Genomic DNA, 21254 nt, shown 5'->3' on the forward strand with positions numbered 1-21254 from the left:
AAAATTTCTGATTCTTATGTAATCTATGTAATGGGACAGCAGATTGGTCACTGTGCCTGAGTCAGCTGCTAATTTGCACCTTGTGGACCACATTTGGCTCAAATTCCTTTTGTGTGGACATACAGTTCATCCAGAAAGCATTCTTCCATATTTCCATATTTTGTTATGTTACAGCCTTATTCCAAAATGGAGTAAATTCATTTTTTCCCATCAAAATTCTGCTCACAACACCCCATATTGACAACATGAAAAACATTTTTTTTCTTAATTTTTGCAAATTTGTTAAAAATAAAACTAAGAAATCACGTGTACCTAAATATTCACACCCTTTGTTCAATACTTTGTTGATGCACCTTTGGCAGCAATTACAGCCTCAGTTCTTCTTCAATATGACGCCACAAGCTTGGTGCACCTATCTTTGGGCAGTTTTGGCCATTCCTCTTTGCACACCTCTCAAGCGCCATCATGTTGGATGGGGAGCGTCAGTGCACAGCCATTTTCAGATCTCTCCAGAGATGTTCAATCAGATTCAGGTCTGGGCTCTGGCTGGCTCACTTAAAAACATTCACAGAGTTGTCCTGAAGCCACTCCTTTGATATCTTGGCTGTGTGCTTAGGGTCATTGTTCTGCTGAAAGATAAATCGTCACCCCAGTCTGAGGTCAAGAGCGCTCTGTTGCAGGTTTTCATCCAGGATGTCTCTGTACATTGCTGCATTCATATTTCCCTCAATCCTGACTAGTCTCCCAGTTCCTGCCGCTGAAAAACATCCTCACAGCATGATGCTGCCACCACCATGCTTCACTGTAGGGATGGTGCCTGGTTTCCTCCAAACATAACACCTGGCATTCACACCAAAGAGTAAAATCTGTCTCATCATACCAGAGAATTTTGTTTCTCATGGTCTTAGAGTCCTTCAGGTGCCTTTTGGCAAACTCCAGGTGGGTTGCCATGTGCCTTTCACTAAGGGCCCCTTCACACATAGTGCAAAGTTTGGACGAAGTGCACACTTAGTGCACATGACGCATCATCCATGTCGCCAATGCCTCGTACACCTGTTGCTACAACTTTTTGCGCACACAAGCGCCTGAAAGACAAAGTGGGCCCTGTGCGAACCCATCACATCCTCTTGCGGCAGGTATCGGCCAAATTCCAGGTGACACACGCGAACAGTTAACAACCCTCGCATGGCACTTCGAAAATGTGTGGCCAGTCGCACTCTTGATACGACAAGAGACTACAGACGACCACTGTCGTACTGGGAGTGAAATTTGTCTAAGTTCCACACGACTGTGGAGTTGCCGAGATGTGGCATGCCGTCGGCTCCCCGCACAACGTGTGTGTGTGTGTGTGTGTGTGTGTGTGTGTGTGTGTGTGTGTGTGTGTGTGTGTGTGTGTGTGTGTGTGTGTGTGTGTGTGTGTGTGTGTGTGTCATGCGTGTGGTTCATCCCCCGCACATGAGGCGCATCTCATCTGATCACAGAGGACACTTTGGTCTGTGTGCTGAACGGACGGGGGCGTGGCAGTTGTTGACGTCTCTGCACCTGGACATCAGAGTTGCAGAACACGCACCATGTGTTGACGGACAGGCGTGTGTGTGGGCGCTTCCTGTACTCACATCGAAAACATAAAAACATATATCGCTTGCGACGGGCTGTAGAGCGTGCACACTGACAGGTCCAGCTGGACCGGAGCGTCAGTTTATGTGGACATGCAGCAGGTGATCTGAATGTCACGTTTGTCTGACAGGACAGTGAGCGAGCGCCGCAGGACCATATGACAGGCCAACAGTACGACAAATACACCACTTTCAGTCACATATCAGCAGAAATACACTGTAGCAAATGCTGTTTGGTCAGTTATCGCAGCGCTTTTTCTCTTTTGTGAGAAAATATGTTTGTCTGCTTGTTGATTAGAGCCATTTCACGCTGCTTTTACAAGACAGTGATTGTGGTGCAGTGGTAGAGTCGCCATCTGGTAATTAGGACGCGCGGGTTGAATGTTGTGTTTTGTTTTTTTTAACCAGGGTTATTTTACTGTGGAGGTCTGTATTGTGTCCCTCTTTATGTATTATTTATATCAATCCACTGATATTCACTGGGTTGATATAAATAATAGGAAGGCGTGCACGAACCGTTGTGCTGGCGTCATGCACGCCTGTTCGTCGGCGCGATCTTTCGTGGTGCGCTAATTTTGAACTGTTTCGCCCTGTTTTGCCGTTTTTGTCTACACGTTGTCCACACTATGTGTGAAGGGGCCATAAGGAGTGGCTTCCATCTGGCCACTCTACCATACCGGCCTGATTGGTGGATTGCTGCAGAGATGGTTGTCCTTCTGGAATGTTCTCCTCTCTCCACAGAGGAATGCTGGAGCTCTGACACAGTGACCATCTGGTTCTTGGTCACCTCACTGACTAAGACCCTTCTCCCCCCATTGCTCAGCAAGACGGGCAGCCAGCTCTCGGAAGAGTCCTCTTCGATACGAACTTCTTCCATTTACGTATGATGGAGGCCACTGTGCTCATTGGGACCTTCAAAGCAGTAGAAATGTTTCGGTACCCTTCCCCAGATTTGTGCCTTGAGACTATCCTGTTTTGGAGGTCTACAGACAATTCCTTTGGCTTCATGCTTGGTTTGTGCTCTGACATACACTGTCAACTGTGGGACCTTATATGTAGACAGGTGTGTGCCTTTCAAAATCATGTCCAATCAACTGAATTGACCCCAGGTGGACTCCAAGTAAAGCTGTAGAAACATCTCAAGGCTGATTAGTGGAAACAGGATGAACCTGAGCTCATCAATTTTGAGCTTCATGGCAAAGGCTGTGAACACTTATGTCCATGTGATTTTTTTAGTTTTTTTTTTATTTTTAATAAATTTGCAAAAAACCTTAAAAAAAACAAACAAACCCTTTTTCACATTGCCATTACAGAATGTCATCCTTATCTCTATGATTCTTATCTCTCTTACACATGGACAAAGACTGAAGCATGCTCCACTTTCCCCTCCTACTTCCCCTCCTGTCCCCCATCACACATCCCATCCCGGCTACCGCTCATGCCACCCCTTTTCCCCTCCAGGGGCTGCGTGGTTTTAGCTGCGGCGGGTCCCCGTTCCCCCCAAGCTAGCGGCGGCGCGACTCCAGCTGCAGCGGCTACCACACACTCACATTGCCTCAATTTGGGAAATGGACTGTTTCAAGTTTAGTGCACATAAACAATGTCAAATGTATATGTGTTGTCTTAATTCTGATATGTGCCATTATTACGGTAAACAAGTAATAATTGTGGATTAATTGCTGTATCTTGTCTGTGGAAATGTGAGTGTGGACGTACGAGAGCTGTCAATAAAGTATAGGTCCTTTTTATTTTTTTCAAAAACTATATGGATTTCATTCATATGTTTTTACGTCAGACATGCTTGAACCCTCGTGCGCATGCGTGAGTTTTTCCACGCCTGTCGGTGACGTCATTCGCCTGTGAGCACTCCTTGTGGGAGGAGTCATCCAGCCCCTCGTCGGAATTCCTTTGTCTGAGAAGTTGCTGAGAGACTGGCGCTTTGTTTGATCAGTATTTTTTCTAAACCTGTGAGACACATCGAAGTGGACACGGTTCGAAAAATTAAGCTGGTTTTCAGTGAAAATTTTAACGGCTGATGAGAGATTTTGAGGTGATACTGTCGCTTTAAGGACTTCCCACGGTGCGAGACGTCGCGCAGCGGTCCCAGGCGACATCGTCAGCCTGTTTCAAGCTGAAAACCTCCACATTTCAGGCTCTGTTGATCCAGGACGTCGTGAGAGAACAGAGAAGTTTCAGAAGAAGTCGGTTTCAGCATTTTATCCGGATATTCCACTGTTAAAGGAGATTTTTTTAATGAAAGACGTGCGGACGGGTCCGCGCGTCAGGACGCAGCCGACGCGGTGCGGAGGCAAAGGAAAAACACCTCCGTGTTGATAACCATTTGTAAAATCCAGGCGGCTTTTGATGGCTTTCAGTGGAGTGAGTATATGAGAAATTGTTTAACAGCTGGACATGTTCCAACTTGTCCTTAAGGCTTCCAACAGAGGTGTTTTTCCTGTGGCGGAGCGTCGTGGCGGCTGCGAGCCGACGCTGCAATCCGTCCGCACGTCTTTCATTAAAAAAATCTCTAACAGTGGAATATCCGGATAAAATGCTGAAACTGACTTCGTCTGAAACTTCTCTGTTCTCTCACGACGTCCTGGATCAATAGAGCCTGAAATGTTGAGGTTTTCAGCTTGAAACAGGCTGACGACGGCACCTGAGAGCGCTGAGCAACGTCTCGCTCCGTGGGAAGTCCTTAAAGCGACACTATCACCTCAAAATCTCTCATCAGCCGTTAAAAGTTTCACTGAAAACCAGCTTAATTTTTCGAACCGTGTCCACTTCGATGTGTCTCACAGGTTTAGAAAATATTTTTATCAAACAAAGCGCCAGTCTCTCAGCAACTTCTCAGACAAAGGAATTCCAACGAGGGGCTGGACAACTCCTCCCACAAGGAGTGCTCACAGGCGAATGACGTCACCGTCAGGCGTGGAAAAACTCACGCATGCGCATGAGGGTTCAAGCATGTCTGACGTAAAAACATATGAATGAAATCCATATAGTTTTTGAAAAAAATAAAAAGGACCTATACTTTATTGACAGACCTCGTAATCTCGTTGTTGTTGCACTTGTAATGACAATGACAATAAATCTCATCCATCCATCCATCCATCCATCCAATATTGTGTTTAAGATTTTGTGCGGAAAATAACAATTTTCTCCAATTTGTTATTTAACAAAATGTGGAAAAAGTGTAGTGCTATAAATACTTTCCAGATGCACTGTACTTTATCAGTGTGTCTGGACTGAAACTTTGAATTTAAAAGTGGGTGCACTTGAACCCTGAGATGTGCCAGTAATAATTAGGGGATTCTGACACAAAAAAAAAAAGCACATTAAATTTTGCTTATAGCCAAATGTATTGTTTGCACCCATGCAGCTGGTGGTGGGGAGGTTAATAATGTTGAAACTGAGTCTTTGGGTATTCTTTAATATGGCACTTCATTCTGTATCTTTCTCTGAAAAGTATTTTTTGTTAACAGTGATCAAGCTTTGCAAGACTGGTAGGATTAAAATAATGAGGAGCATATGGCTGGAACTGAAGTTGTAGCGTAAACACTGTTACAGCATCTCTTTCATTCACTGTGCCATGTGTCCAAACAGGAGGAGATGATCTGGACTTCACAGGTGAACCTCCCATCAGGGAGGAGACCGTAGAGGCGGACATCTCCGTGGAGAGTCCAGATGTTAGAGGGAACCGGGGACCGGCAGAGGAGAAGAATGACAACATCTTCAACACAGGCCGGCAGACTCAGGAAACAGAGGTGTGCTGAGCCAGAAGCCTTTATCTAACAGCATAATTACGTTATTTAACAGCTGCAGACCGGCAGCAATGGCACAACAGATGGAACAAGTAGTTCAGTTGTAATTGTATAATGTTTTTTTTTTGTTTTGTTTTGGTGGTTGGGGGTTGGTGGGTGTGTGTATATATATATATATATATATATATATATATATATATATATATATATATATATATATATATATATATATATACGAGGTCTATTAGAAAAGTATCCGACCTTATTATTTTTTTCAAAAACCATATGGATTTGAATCACGTGTGATTACATCAGACATGCTTGAACCCTCGTGGGCATGCAAGAGTTTTTTCACGCCTGTCGGTTACGTCATTCGCCTGTGGGCAGTCTTTGAGTGAGGAGTCGCCCACCCTCTCATCGATTTTTTTCATTGTTTAGGAATGGTTCAGAGACTGCTGCTTTGTTTGATCAAAATTTTTTCAAAACTGTAAGGCACAACTGAGTGGACACCATTCTATAAATTCAGCTGGTTTTCGGTAAAAATTTTAACGGCTGATGAGAGATTTTGGTGTGTAAGTGTCGCTTTAAGGATGGCCCACGGCGCCTGACGGAGATCTGCGCTTCGAGGCGGCAGCGTCTCGCCGTTTCAAGTTGAAAACTTCCACATTTCAGGCTCTGTTGACCCAGGAAGTCGTCAGAGAACAGAGAACTTTCAGAAGTCGTCGGCATGAGGAGTTTATTCGGACATTCCATTGTTAACGGACATTTTGTAATGAAAGAACGTGCGGGCAGAGTCGCATGTCGGGCCGGACCCGACCACGGGGGGTCGCGACAGGAAAAACACCTCCGTTGGAAACCTTAACGGGCAAGTTGGAACATGCCCAAGCTGTTAAACAATTTCTCAGTTACTCACTTGTTAAAAGCCATCAAAAGTCGCCTGAATTTTACAAATGGTTTTCAACACGGAGGTGTTTTTCCTGTCGCGGCGCACACAGATTTTGCGCGCACTTCTTTCATTAAAAAATGTCCTTAAACAGTGGAATGTCTGCATAAAGTCCTCATGCCAGCCTCTTCTGAATCTTCTCTGTTCTCGCATGACGTCCTGGGTGAATTAAGCCTTAAATTAGGATGTTTTCAGGTCGAAACAGGCCGACGACGGTGCCTGGAAGCGCTGCAGGACGTCCCGCTCTGTGGGAAGTCCTTACACCGACAGAAACACCCCATAATCTCTCATCAGCCGTTAAACTTTTCACCGAAAACCAGCTAAATTTTTTTCGAATAGTATCCACTCGGATATTCCTCACAGGTCCAGTAAAAATTTTGATAAAGCAACGCGCGCCGTCTGGAGCAGCGTGTGAAACAAAGGAATTCAGCCGAGAGGGCGGGACCACATCTCACTCAAGGCCTGCCTACAGGGAAATGACGTCACCGACCTGCGTGAAAAAACTCACGCATGCGCACGAGGGTTCAAGCATGATTGGTGTAATCGCATGTCAATCAAATCCATATAGTTAAAAAAAAAATAAAAGGGTCGGTTTATTGTCTAATAGACCTCGTATATATAATCTATATACAATCACTCTGTCTGCCTGTCTCTCCAATTCAGTGAAACATCACACACAGTGGTAGGACACCATGTGAAGATGTAGATAAAATTATGGTTGACTTCTACCACACGAGATAAATGGTCTTTTGTGTAAATAATGTATTACACTGTATTATATTGAAATTGTATCCTCAGCTCTTCCTACACCACTTCATGGCTTTTTGTGAAACTTCATACATTGGTATCGAGCCATCTGGTTTTGTTTGTACATTTTTTTCCCCAGCTCAAGAATGATCAGCCTGAATACTAGAGATCTAGTTAGTGAATTTCACTCAGTAACTTCACAGTAGGCAGTTGTTTCCACTTGGCCCCCCCCCCCCCCCTTTTTTTTTTTGTTTTTAATTCAGCAGCATAAATCCATTTGGTCATTAATTGCAATTTGTAAGAAATAGGCAATATTTTGACTGAAAACTTGATGGACTTTTTTTAGTTGACTTTTAGTTTGCTGTTAGCTGTCACTAGTTGCCATTAGGTGAAAACCCTTCAAACACCAAAAGAAGAAATCAAACTATTTGAAATAATCAGCTGTTAAATATGTGCAAATGTTTTAACTATAAATTACTGCTAGTAATGAAAAACACAAAATCAGCAAAATGTTTAAATACTAAATATGGATTAACAGATATTCACATGCGCAAATATTTGACATTTAATTTAAATGTCTCAATAATTTGTAATTTTGACTGGACACATGCGATTGTGAAGATGTGCAGGAAGATAATGCTGGTCACACGGCTTCAACGGGAGATAATTGGAGGTTTGATGTTACTTTAATACATCATATTTGCCAGTTACATGTACACGGGTCGACCAGTTTGTTAATTCAGGTATTTTGTCAGAAAATATTTTACTCCTGTTAAGCACAGGCTTCAAACAGAAATTGAACCCACAACAGCAGACTCCAAACAGATAAAGGTTCAAAAAGGGGTTTATTGCAAAAGTAAAGGGGTTCTACAAGGTGAGCAGGGAAGGACAAACAGTAGGCTGAGCAGAGTAGGCGGGGCTGGTGAGAGTGGCTGGGCTAGAGGAAAAAGCAGAAAAAAACACTAGGGTTAACAAGGTTTAAAACAACACAGAATACAACCAAGCTGCAAAAGTTCAGACTGGCCAAGTAGTTACCACAGTCTGCACAACGAACTGACAATGAGTGGAGATTTGGTCAGCCATGCACAGCACTCAAACCTGCACACAGTAACTGAGCAAGAGAGACTGAGAATACAGAGTGGGAGAATTTAACAACTCCACTGTTTAATGCATGCAAACAACTAGTATGGTAGAGCCATACTAGTTTTATCATCTTAACCACAGATCTGTACCAGAAAAGCTGAAATACGCATCACTAGGGGTGTAATGATACATAAAAATCATGGTTCGGTATGTACCTCGGTTCTGAGGTCACAGTTCGGTTCATTTTTGGTACAGTATGGGAACAAAATGCAAAACCTAAATTTGCTTGTTTAAACCAATAATTTATTGTAACATTATACAAACAGGAAAAATAAAACAATTGCAAAGTGCTGCCTGGTAATAAGTTAAATAAAATGTTCTCAAATAAACGTCAAATGTATAAAATATTATAAAAAATACATTCCTAGTAAACAGCTTTTAACAAAACCTTTCCACAAGTAAAGAGCAGCACAACGGTTCCAGCATGAAGCCCTGTTCAATTTTATTCAACCTTCATATATTTTGCCAGAAAGATTAACTTGTCCAAAAAGGCACACTCTATAAGGATTTTTTTTTAAGAGAATTAATGTTGAAGAATCCCTTTACTTTTGTACAATTTATTTTATTTTCTGTCTTTCTATTAACTGTTTTTAATGTTTATTAATATATCTTTTTAAAAAAAGTTTTGAAAACAAAAACGTTGTAGGAGAGGCAAAAAAGTGAGTAAAACCACAAATAAACTTGATTCTTGGTTTGTTTATTTATTTTGCCATTAAAATTGGCTATTACTTAATAAAATAAAATAACTTCTCAAGGCCAGGGCTTTTCAAAGTCTGGGGACTATTTTATCACAGCGCAGCAAACGAGGACAATAGCCTAAGCGAGTCCGAGTGAGGAGGATTGTAGATATCCCTCTGCTCAGTGCTTTCAGGCTGCTGCAGGCAGCGGAGAAGGGGGAGACCCGCTGCCGCTCAGTGACAACAGAGACTTTCACTTTCAGTCACCAAACATCAGAAAAGTCTCCGGTAACGCCAGGAAAAGTAGATTTGTCGCTAGTTGTTTTTGAGAAAAAAGTCGTCAAGAGGGTTTGGAAAGTCGCCAGATTTAGCGAGAAAGTCACTAAGTTATCAACACTGAAGTCCCAAAGTTTTTGTATTGTTTTCCATGTAATAAACACCATATTTTCACTCACATCAGATAAAATGTCCTGTCCAATCGCAATTTATTTCCATTTAAAACCCCGTGCAGTCTGGACGTGCATAGTAACAGAGGTACAAATTAAAGCTCAGCGCTCTGACACTCACCGATTTGAGGAAAGTGGGACCGGAGTCATTTCTGTGATTAAAAGCCCGACCATTTATTTTTTCAAGCCATGTTCAGACTGGGACCTGAAGCCTGATGTGCACCAGTTAAATCAAACACAAAAGGCTGTGATTTCACACTTTTCTGCTTTTACTCCTTTGTGTGCCATCATATTATAATAGATTTTGCAGTACACGCGCTGATTAAAAATGGATCCGAAAAGTCCGCACATTTACAGCACGGTGTCGCAAAAAGAGGAAATTGTACAGTTTACCTTTGATTTGGAGGTGACGATTGTAGAAAGAAAAGCTAGTAGAGGGTCAAATTTGTCCATATTCCATAATAAAGCATAATCCACTGACAGAGAACTTTAAAACTGTCCGTTTTAAACACTGTATGACACAGAGTTACAGAGCTGCAGCTGCATAAATCAGGCTTTAAATTATTTAAATAAATCATCATGAATTGTAAATTTATGTAAATTTAATAGCATAACTATTTTTATATTTATTTTGATAGTACCTGTACCTGGATGTGTTGCTGTATGTGGTTAAATGATTTAAAAAAATTGTTGAAAACACTAAAAATTTATTCAGTAGTTCAGCGCAGTTGGAACCAAAATGGTGTGATGTTCAAAGTTGATGCCACTCTCTCAATTAAGGCACTCTAATCGCAGGTATTCCCCCCTAATCATCCGACTGTATCAAAATGTGTCAATGGAACTCCTGCTTGTTCTCATGTGCACTACTAATGAATGTACTGATTTTTTTCCAGGGTGAACAGCAGTTCAAGCTAGATCCTATACTCGACGACCAGAAGGCTCTCATGGAAAAGATGAACACCTGGAACTTCCAGATCTTTGACCTGGTGGACATAACAGGAGGGAAAACAGGAAGGATACTTAGCTATGTTAGTACAGTTACTGTATAGTGTACTGTAGCAATTTGATGTATTTTTGTGTGCCATGCTATTAGTATCAATGCATAATTTTGCATTTTGTTGCTGTTTGCAGCATTTACAGGCCGGTAGCAGGACATTTATCTTAATTAGTGTAACTTATGTCTGCTTAACTGGGTATCATAATACATGCATTTGTATTGATCTGAATACATACTACACTATACTCAGAATACACACTACAACTCTACACAGTATGATTATACACGTGTGCATTTGTTTCCATAAGTCAGCAACATTTCATGTCATTTCCACAGACTGTGCCACTGAAGTTTAATGCTCTATGCAGGAGGTGTGGTTACTCCCAAGTGCAGGAGCTGTGGCCACACCCCTCAGTCTGTTGTCTGTGTGTGAGGCAGTTGAACAGAACTTTGGAAGAATAAATGCAGTTGGTTAATTTGCCCTTTTTCTTCTAAAATGCGAACCTAAAAGCAAAGCGTACTATCCACATTTGTTGTTGAATCAGTGTCCCCGTGTGAGGTCTGACCGCATTCGAGTTTAAACAGATAATTCCACCAATTTATAGCAAAAGTTGACGTTTTAAATGAATTTGTGTTAGATTTTATGGATAAGAAAGAAGGCTGCCGAATAGCAACACTGTGTACAGTGGTTTCAAATCTGTACAGAGTGAGGATTTTATGAGACGCTGTCATGTGCACAAAACACAAACAAACAAAACAGCCAAAATATTTAAGTCTGAACTTGAGTAAGTCTGGAGTCAGGCTGCACACATCGCGTAACAGAAAAAACAAAAACACTTAACACACTGCACAATAAATTCATCCCAACATGAATGATAAGAGATGGAATCCAATTCAAAAATGTTTCAAAAAGGAAAGTTTACATGTACACTTTGTCTCATGGTGCTAAAGTGGCCGGCAGCAGCTCTCTGCTGCTCACAGATTAAATATACTGTACCAAACTGTGGCGTGTAAACACAAATATTAACCAAACCATGACTTCTGTGTACTGTGACACCCCTACTGCTTAAGTAAAGAAATTAAGGGCTTTATCATACTGTTGTGTACATATAATCTCCTCCCCCCATTTGGTTTAGTACAGTAAAAGTGAAATCTTGAAAAAAAGTCTGGTGGACAACAATGAGACGGAAACATTTTTATGAGGTGCTTGTAACGTGCTGGGCACGTGATTACTTACATTCTTATTTTTGTATTATATTTTTTTCTTTTCTGGTTTATTTTTTTGGTTATAAGTATGTTTGTGTTTTTTTTTGTCTATTGATTTTTGTGGGTATTTTTTTTTTGTGGTTTTTGTGGAAACGCTCTCCGTCAGCCTATAAATAGGTTTGTCTGCGGGCGCGCTCTCTCTCTCACCTTCTCCAGCTCTCTTTGTGCCAGGGTCTGGGCGTGGCTTGTCAGCACACACAGCTACTAGCTGTCAGGATGCAGGCCTCAAGCCTTAGGCCTGAGTTTGTCCTGTGAGTATTTTTTGTAGCGTGTTTTGGACTTTTTCTGCTTTTTTTGGGCCTGCTGGGACTGGCTGTCCGGTTCTCGCTTTTCTTTTGATTGGGTTTAGGAGTTTTTGCTTTTTTGTTACTTTGGTGTTTGCAGCGGCTTCGGCGGCCCTGTATGGGGTTGGCCCACTGCAGCACCTGTTGTTTCTGTTTAGCTGGCCTTCCAGGCCCCAACTTTCTTTTGTAAGTTTTGGCTTTTTTTTGGGGACACAGGGAGGTCAGGGTTTTGTCGTGAAACCTTAAGAAAGAAGTCTATCTAACTGAACTAACTTAAGAAGAACGAAGAATTCCTTAATAATTAATAAAATTGACTCTTTCCTCTGCTGTCTGTCTCACTGAATATGTTGTGTCCCTTTGGGGCCGTAACATATTTATGGAGGCTCGTCTAAAACCAAATTTCTCTCTTAGCAGCGAGTTGTGCCCCATTGTTATTTGTAGTTTATTTTTGGTAATTTACTATGGGGGCTTGTTTAAAAACAAATTTTCCTTTAGCATAGAGTCGTGCCTTTATTTGTAGTATTTTGGTAGTTTGTGGTTGGGTTATTTTGTTTTCTGGCTTTTCGTTGAGATTTGTGCTGAGTTTATGGGAATATTGTTTTTTTTTTTTCTCTCTTTTTTTTTGAATTGGAGTTAGAGTTTGGGAGTATTTGTTGTGGGGTGTATGCCTTTTTAGAGTGCAGAAAGATTTGTGTTTGGACGCATTTGTTCTGCATTTAAGATGTCGTTTAATTTAGACGAATTTGTTAAGGCACCCACTTTGGAAGGGTTTCACAAGTGTTCTAGGGATAATTTGTTGGTAATTGCTGATCATTATGAAGTTCCAGTTTCGGAAAAGGCTGGGAAGGCAGTTATCAAATCTGAATTGTTAGCTGGTTTGATTGAACAAGGGATTTTTCCTGCTTCTTTGGTTCCTGGAAGTTCGCGGGTAGTTGCTGATGTTGAGGAAGCGGCTCGCGTGAAGGAACTGGATGTGGAATTACAGCGTCTGAGTTTGGAACGGAAAAAGGTTGAATTGGAACAAATAAAGGTTGAACAGGAGGCTCAAGTTCGCTTGCGTGAACTGGAGTTGGAGTTGGTGAGACAACAGCAGCGATCGCAGACCACAGGTTTTGATGTCAGTAGAAATATTCGTTTAGTGCCACCGTTTAATGAGCAGTATGTTGATAAGTATTTTGTCATTTTTGAGAGAATTGCTAAAGTACTTAAGTGGCCTAGAGAGACGTGGACATTATTGTTACAGTGTAGTTTGGTTGGTAAAGCACAGGAGGTGTATGCATCAGTGTAAGTAAGTAAGTAAGCTTTATTTATAAAGTGCCTTTCACAGACCAGGGTCACAAAGCGCTGCACATGGCATACAAAAATAATCTAAAAATAACATACGAAAACAATAAAATACAATATTAGGCTAAAAAGCTAACTTAAAGAAAGGCGTCTTTAGTTGTCTTCTAAAAGTATCTATACAATCCAGAGAACGAAGGGCACAGGGAAGCTCATTCCAGAGGCTAGGCGCCACCGCTTTAAAAGATCTGTCCCCGCGAGTTTTAAAACGGGTCCGAGGAACCATCAACCGGTTCTGATTGGACGACCTGAGGCTCCTGGACGAAGCATAAGGCTGGATCAGGTCCCTGATGTACTCCGGTGCCTGTCCATGCAGAGCTCTAAAAGTCAATACCAGGACTTTGTAATGAATCCTGTAGGAGACAGGCAGCCAATGCAAAGTATTAAGAATAGGAGTAATATGGTCCCTCCTGTGGGTGCGGGTAAGCAGGCGTGCAGCAGAATTTTGCACAATCTGCAGGCGGGCCAAATCCTTCTTAGTGTCTGTTGCTGATAGCCTTGATTATGCTAAAGTGAAGAGTGCCATCCTTCAGGCATATGAATTAGTGCCAGAGGCATATTGTCAGAAATTTTGTAAACTTAGGAGAAAATATTGTTATGTGCAGACGCGGGTCAGAGAACCGAACCAGCATCTGACAATGGCCCAGCGCTAAATAACCAGAAAGCGGTTCCAAGAAACACATTTATTCCCCCTCATGTGCAATAATTCGTGTACAACATAAATAGTCAGCTGTCTTGGCAAGGTGAAGGACGGCGCGCTCTCCAGCGCCCAAATGGATCAAAGCCCGGCACTTCTGGACTCAGATTCACCGCCGAACACCCCCCAGGTGGATACGACAAACTGACTGTGAAGGACGGAAAAGGTGAGGTAAGTCAACAGAGCTACAACAAATATCCTTCAGAGGCACACACTATCAGCAACACATTCAGGTCTGAATTTAAGCCTTATGTAAATGAGCAGCTTCTCACAACAGGTGGAGGATCATCAATCCGTACGCCACGGCAGTGAGAAGCAAACTGCACAATTCTCATCAATGTTCAAATATACTGCGTAACAAAACGCCAAATTACTATTAACGATTATTCAGACGATAATCACCTCTGATGTGTGCTGACAGCATGTGTCCCTCACCCGTCCTCCTTCACAGGCACGATGTGTCAAACCCTGGCGCGGTCCTCAGCGTCTCACAACCGAACGTCACAAGGTCGAGTTCCCGGCAATTCTGCTCAAATCACTCATGGCTTAAATGCCGAACGCCATCTCATTATCTGCTTCAGCTGAAAGTCTTTAAGTCTGCACGTGAGCATCATCCACAGGTGCTGCAAGTTGTTAGGCCTGCACGTGAGCATCCTCCACAGGTGCAGCCAATAGTTCTGATGAGGGTGAAGGACTCTTCCGCCAGCACCTTCTCCACAGAAAAAAACAGTTTGCATACCACCTGGAGGGCAAAGAAAAGAAAACAGCACCAAAATGTCCAGCCAAACCCCCCAACACACAACAGTACCCCCCCATCAACGGGAAGCCTCCCGGCGACCGAACAGACCAGGCCCGAGAACAGCACCTCCCTCCGGGGTCCACGACAGGAAGCAGACGGTGTAATGCCCCCAAAGTCCACAGCAGACAGCAGGACAGGGCACCGCTGCTGGAAGGCCGGCTGGCATCAACAAAAACCCAAAAGAGTCCCAAGTACAACCTAACATACAAGAAAAATACAAAAACCCACCCAAACCCTCCCCAGGGGACCGTCCCATCCAACCCCGGGAAGAAAAGAAAAACTCCCAAATCCAATAACCCAACATAGCCCTGACAACACAATACAAACACAATTTCACGAAGAAAAATAACAAACAACCCCTCCAGACGACGTGCAGAGCTCAACACCTCCCAGAAGACCTTTACCGCCATTTCCAGGAGTAATAACCAAAGCCGGAATCCCACAGAGGTCCCCAGGTATACATGCAGCAACAGCGCCCCCCAGAGAACCGTACCATCAACCCCAGGAGGCACCCTTCCCACAACCCAGGAACCCCAGACCCGGCCACACTTGGCTAGTCGGCCCCACAAATCAATTCTCCCCCAGAGGACCGTCCCATCAACCCTGGAGGTGGAACCTGGAAGGAAACACAAAAAACACAAAAATCCAACCCCCGGCGGACTCCATTAAACCACCCCGGGGGCAAATAAAACAACCGGAAACCCTGTTACCCTCCCCAGCACCCCAAAAGACCCCAGATTATTCCCAGAGCCTATCGTCAGTACAATTTCGGCGAACGGCACAAAACTACCAAGCCGAGGAAGGAAACAGGGAAAACTAACGCAGTCCCATCCCCTAAGCGCAGCGGAAAACCGGAAATACGTCCGGTGCCCCTAAACCGACCATACCACCAGCCTATCGGGAGGGGTGGAACTACCGAAATGGCGAACGGCACAGATCGGCCCACCACTCCGACTGAGGTACGTTCCCGCTGCACTACACCCCGGTAACGCCAATGACGAACGGTCAAAGGCCCACCGGGGCTGGAGTGGAACCGGGTACCAACCAAACCCAAAAACCGCCCCTGACAACCCCCCCCTAGGTGCAGAGGTTTTCTGAGAAACGGTCAGCGTAACCAACCTGCACCACCCCACAACCCAAAAGACAAACGGTCTTAGAGTACGTGAGGTTGGGGTTAGGGAAACAGGGAAATAAAAAACAACAAAACAAAACGACCCAATCCACAAACAAAAATTACCTAAGTTCAAATAATGAAGACATACGATTACCTGAGTCCAGCTGAGCTCCGAACTGCCAGTCGTTCACCCAACCAGAACAGCCTCTAATTCCCTAAACACTTTATAACCCCTACATGAAAACAAAAGCAGACCAAATAACTAAATAACCAGCGGTCTGCCCCCCCCCCTTTTTTTTTTTTTTTTTTTTTTTTTTTTTTATATATATATATATTATGCCTGTCCAAAAACACCTGGAGATACGTCATCGTTATCTTTCTTGACGCTTATGTGACCGGGGCAATATGGCTGTTTCAGCTCATCCGAGCTGCATGGGCTTCAATATATATTGGATGACCAATAATTGGTTCGGAAGCCGACTCTCTGGGTGACGGAGTTATCTGCACTGGTATCGATGGTGCCGCAGCTGGAGCAGCAGGAAGCGGAACGGCTTGCGCTGCAAGCTCCGTAACGCGGGCATCTGTTTGTTTAATTCGATTTGCGAGATGCTGTAATTGCTCCCATATCTTCTCCAAGTGTTCTTGAACTCTTTCCGCAAATGGAATTGCTTCTGCCGCTGGGTCCATTTTGTAATGGCCGGGAACTACTGTTATGTGCAGACGCGGGTCAGATAACCAAACCAGCATCTGACAATGGCCCAGTGCTAAATAACCAGAAAGCTGTTCCAAGAAACAAATTTATTCCCCCTCATGTGCAATAATTCGTGTACAACATAAATAGTCAGCTGTCTTGGCAAGGTGAAGGACGGCGCGCTCTCCAGCGCCCAAATGGATCAAAGCCTGGCACTTCCGGACTCAGATTCACCGCCGAACACCCCCCAGGTGGATACGACAAACTGACTCTGTGAAGGACGGAAAAGGTGAGGTAAGTCAACAGAGCTACAACAAATATCCTTCAGAGGCACACACTATCAGCAACACATTCAGGTCTGAATTTAAGCCTTATGTAAATGAGCAGCTTCTCACAACAGGTGGAGGATCATCAATCCGTACGCCACGGCAGTGAGAAGCAAACTGCACAATTCTCATCAATGTTCAAATATACTGCGTAACAAAACGCCAAATTACTGTTAACGATTATTCAGACGATAATCACCTCTGATGTGTGCTGACAGCATGTGTCCCTCACCCGTCCTCCTTCACAGGCACAATGTGTCAAACCCTGGCGCGGTCCTCAGCGTCTCATAACCGAACGTCACAAGGTCAAGTTCCCGGCAATTCTGCTCAAATCACTCATGGCTTAAATGCAGAACGCCATCTCATTATCTGCTTCAGCTGAAAGTCTTTAAGTCTGCACGTGAGCATCATCCACAGGTGCTGCAAGTTGTTAGGCCTGCACGTGAACATCCTCCACAGGTGCAGCCAATAGTTCTGATGAGGGTGAAGGACTCTTCTGCCAGCACCTTCTCCACAGAAAAAAACAGTTTGCATACCACCTGGAGAGCAAAGAAAACAGCACCAAAATGTCCAGCCAAACCCCCCAACACACAACAAATATAATCAAACGTATGTGGAATTTATGAGCGATAAAGAGGTGCTCTTTGACCGGTGGTGTGCTTCTCAAAAAGTTGCGGATTTTGAGCAATTGAAACAGCTGACTTTAATGGAAGATTTTAGAAATGGCCTGCCTGATAGAGTTGCTACTTATGTAAACGAACGGAAAGAAAGTAATGTGGTAAAAGCTGCAGTGCTCGTTGATGAATATGTTTTGATGCATGAAACACATTTTGGGCACTCTCGTGGTTTTGTTAAATCTGACAGATTTAATGGCCATGGAAAGGAGGTAGAGAAACCGTCTCCAACAGTAGAGGCTGTTACGAGGCAGGTGCCGTGCGTTGTGGAAAGTAAATCGGACATAACTGGAAAATCTAATGATGTGCTGTGCTTTTATTGTAAAAAGAGAGGGCATATCGTTGCAGGCTGTCCAGTTTTAAAGAAGAAGCACCTTAAATCTGTGTCTTTGGTAAAAACTGTGGATCCAGTCAGTCATTTGGCATCGGAGAAGCGTGATTTCACTGATTTTCAGCCTTTCATTATGGATGGCTTTGTCTCTGTTGCAGGTGGTGAGAGCGTCCCAGTAAAAATATTACGCGATACAGCTGCCTCACAGTCCTTTATTTTGGAGGGGATTTTGCCTTTAAATGGTGATACCGCAGTTGGTTCTGATATTCCTGTTTGTGGGTTTGGTATGCGGGAAATTGATGTTCCTTTGCATAAAATAGTGATTCACTCAGAGCTGTGGTCTGGAGAGGCTGTGGTTGGCGTGCGTCCTGGTTTTCCAATCAGTGATGTTTCTCTGATTATGGGGAATGATGTGGCAGGAGGCAGAGTGTTGATTACACAGGAGGTTATACCTGTCCCAGTTTTACGTTCCTGTCCAGACGAGCTTGCTCGTACATTTCCACACGTTTTTACATCTTGTGCTGTTACCCGCGCAGTTGCTAAACGTGAGCAGGAGGAAGGAAAAGGTGAGATTGATTTGAGTGACAGCTTTTTGGGTGACACTGAATTGGGAGTGAGAGTGTTCCCTTTGTGCATGAAGGCGCAGTGACAGGAGTTGCAGAGGGTTATGATGTGGGGGCACTGTCACTGTCGAAGAGTAGATTGGGGGCTGATCAGAAAGCAGATGACACTTTAGCACATTTGTTTGATGTAGTGGCTGATGAGTCTGTGTCCACGGGTTACCTTTTGTTGGATGGTCTGTTAATGCGTAAATGGACACCTGTGGATGTCTCTCCTGTTGAGGAGTGGGGCATGATTACGCAGATTGTGGTTCCGACAAAGTACCGGGTTGAAATATTGAAGCTGGCTCATGATAATCCATTAGCGGGTCATTTGGGTATAAGGAAAACGTATGATCGCATTTTGCGTCATTTCTTTTGGCCTGGGTTGAAGCGTGATGTTGCGCAGTATTGTAGATCATGTCATCTTTGTCAAGTATCTGGGAAGCCTAATCAAATAATTCCACCTGCTCCGTTGTATCCAATTCCAGCAGGTTGTGAACCTTTTGAGCGAGTGTTGGTTGACTGTGTGGGTCCGTTACCATGAACCAAATCTGGAAATAAGTTTTTGATAACTGTTATGTGTGCATCTACGCGGTTCCCTGAGGTTTTCCCTGTTTGTAAAATTAGTGCACCTGTTGTTGTGAAAGCACTGACAAAGTTTTTTTCTTTGTTTTGGTTACCACGTTATTTGCAGAGTGACCGTGGTTCGAACTTCATGTCTGAGGTGTTTGCGCAGGTTTTGAAATTGCTCGGCATAGAACATCTGCGTTCCGGAGAGCCAGGGAGCTCTTGAGCGTTTTCATCAGACTCTAAAAACTATGCTTCGTACATATTGTTTGGAGTTTCAGAAAGACTGGGATGAGGGGGTACACCTGTTACTTTTTGCTTTGCGTGAGGTGGTTCAGGAGTCTTTGGGGTTTAGCCCAGCGGAGCTGATTTTTGCACACACGGTTCGTGGTCCGTTGAGGTTGTTAAAAGACAAATGGTTAGGGGGACACTCGGAGCAGAATCTTTTGGATTATGTCAGTAACTTCCGGTTTAAGTTGCCGCGTGCTGGGGAGATAGCAAAGGAAAATCTAAAAAGTGCGCAGTCTAAGATGAAGATGTGGTTTGACAGGAAAGCGAAACTGAGGGTGTTTGATCCTGGTGATAAGTTTTTGGTTTTATTGCCTATATAGGTCACTGTTTGCTGATATTGTTGGGTATTTTCTCCTCCAAACATTTTTAAAACCTTTAACAAGACAAACAGAGTCAAGAAACACCAGTGAGACAGAAAGTCAAATATTACGCGCGGAGTGCGGCCAGGCTGTACACCAAGGCTACACTAAAGTCTGGCCTGCTTTTCCGCTCTTTTTATTAAGAGACGCCCTCATCACATAAACAAGAAACTTGTCCTAAGGGTGGGGGTAATGACGCAAGACAAGTTTCTTCCCATAACATAAACGCATACGTCAAGTGCAGCTGTAAGGAAGAACACTTCAGGTCAGCACATCTCGTTCGTCTGTTGCAGGTATCAGCTGTTCTGCATCTGCCTGAAGTGTCCTGTCTTCCACACTCCTTCACACTAAACACCACATCACAATAGTCAAAACGTTCTCTTGCTCCCAGTCGTTAGAGGCTGCGAAAACAAAGTTATGTTATAACAATAAGTACATCCAGTCCTTCATTCCCAGCTCAGATTGACCCCAGAGTGCTAAAACAAAATTGAATTCTCAGGATTGCATTAAGACAGGTGCAAAACAGCACATCTCCGTTCTCATGAGAAAGAAGACAAAGCTAAAACAAGGTTGAATAACACGTACGTTCTCAGGGTGAAGTGCAAAACAGCACAACACCGTTCTCATGAGAAAGAAGACAAAGCTAAACAAGGTTGAATAACACATACATTCTCAGGGTGAAGTGCAAAACAGCACAACACCGTTCTCATGAGAAAGAAGACAAATGTACAAACGTTTAACAGTGATAACATATATACAAAATCTTTAACAGATATTCCCCTCCTGTTTATCGCCTGTTAAACATACAGTAGGCATCACTCAGCTTAGCACTTCTTTTTGAGATTTTCACTAAGAGGTTCATCATGGTATGTTTTCTCTATAGGCTTACACCCCAGAGGTGATGTCATCATTGTCACCATCATCGGTGTCTGGGTCATCATACTTCCATTGGTCTGGGTACAGGTCAGGAGAGCCATCGTCCTCCTTGTCGTCATCTGTCCCCAGAAGTGGATATGATGCTGGACCCCCTCCTGGTCCTGGACTTATTGCTGTGGTTATCATTCTATTTACAAGGCCTCGGAGACATGGAATACAACAACATCCACACAATGTTAGAATTGCAGCAAATACTGCTATAGACACTAATAGTGAAGAAATCAAAGACCTCCATTTTCCCATCCCTTCCAGCCACCAATCCCAGCCTTCGGTGTTTACTCCACTGTGCTCTTTCATCTTCCTGTTCAACGTTCTCAGCCCGTCAATGGCTTGAGTGAGACTGCCGTCTGCAGCTGTGTTGTTGGGAATGAATGTGCAGCATTGTTCTCCGAACATGGCACAAACACCTCCTTTCTCTGCCAACAACATATCCAGAGCAATGCGATTCTGGAAGGCCATAAGGGACGTGGCTTCTAACTGTGAATGGACAGCCTTAAATCCTTCCTCAGTCCAATTTCCTAATTTCTGTACATTGTAGTGGATGTAGTTTATTCTGTCCACGTTTTTATTAATGGAGCACCACCAACAGATGGAAGATTCGAATCCAGCTGCTATTTGATTAACCAGTTTATACTCGTCAGGC

At 43.5% G+C, this 21254-nt stretch overlaps 1 protein-coding gene across 1 annotated transcript in view; it reads left to right on the forward strand.

Annotated features, from left to right (window-relative positions):
* Window positions 1-21254, forward strand: part of pde3b (phosphodiesterase 3B) — a 292910-nt gene that overhangs the window by 220229 nt on the left and 51427 nt on the right. The window contains exons 8-9 of the mRNA XM_034191148.1: window positions 5223-5383; window positions 10230-10364. Of these exons, the coding sequence (XP_034047039.1) occupies window positions 5223-5383; window positions 10230-10364 (296 nt within the window). The remainder of the gene's footprint in view (window positions 1-5222; window positions 5384-10229; window positions 10365-21254) is intronic.

Source organism: Thalassophryne amazonica, chromosome 2 (genome assembly GCF_902500255.1).
Source record: "Thalassophryne amazonica chromosome 2, fThaAma1.1, whole genome shotgun sequence".
Classification (NCBI taxonomy): Eukaryota; Metazoa; Chordata; class Actinopteri; order Batrachoidiformes; family Batrachoididae; genus Thalassophryne; species Thalassophryne amazonica.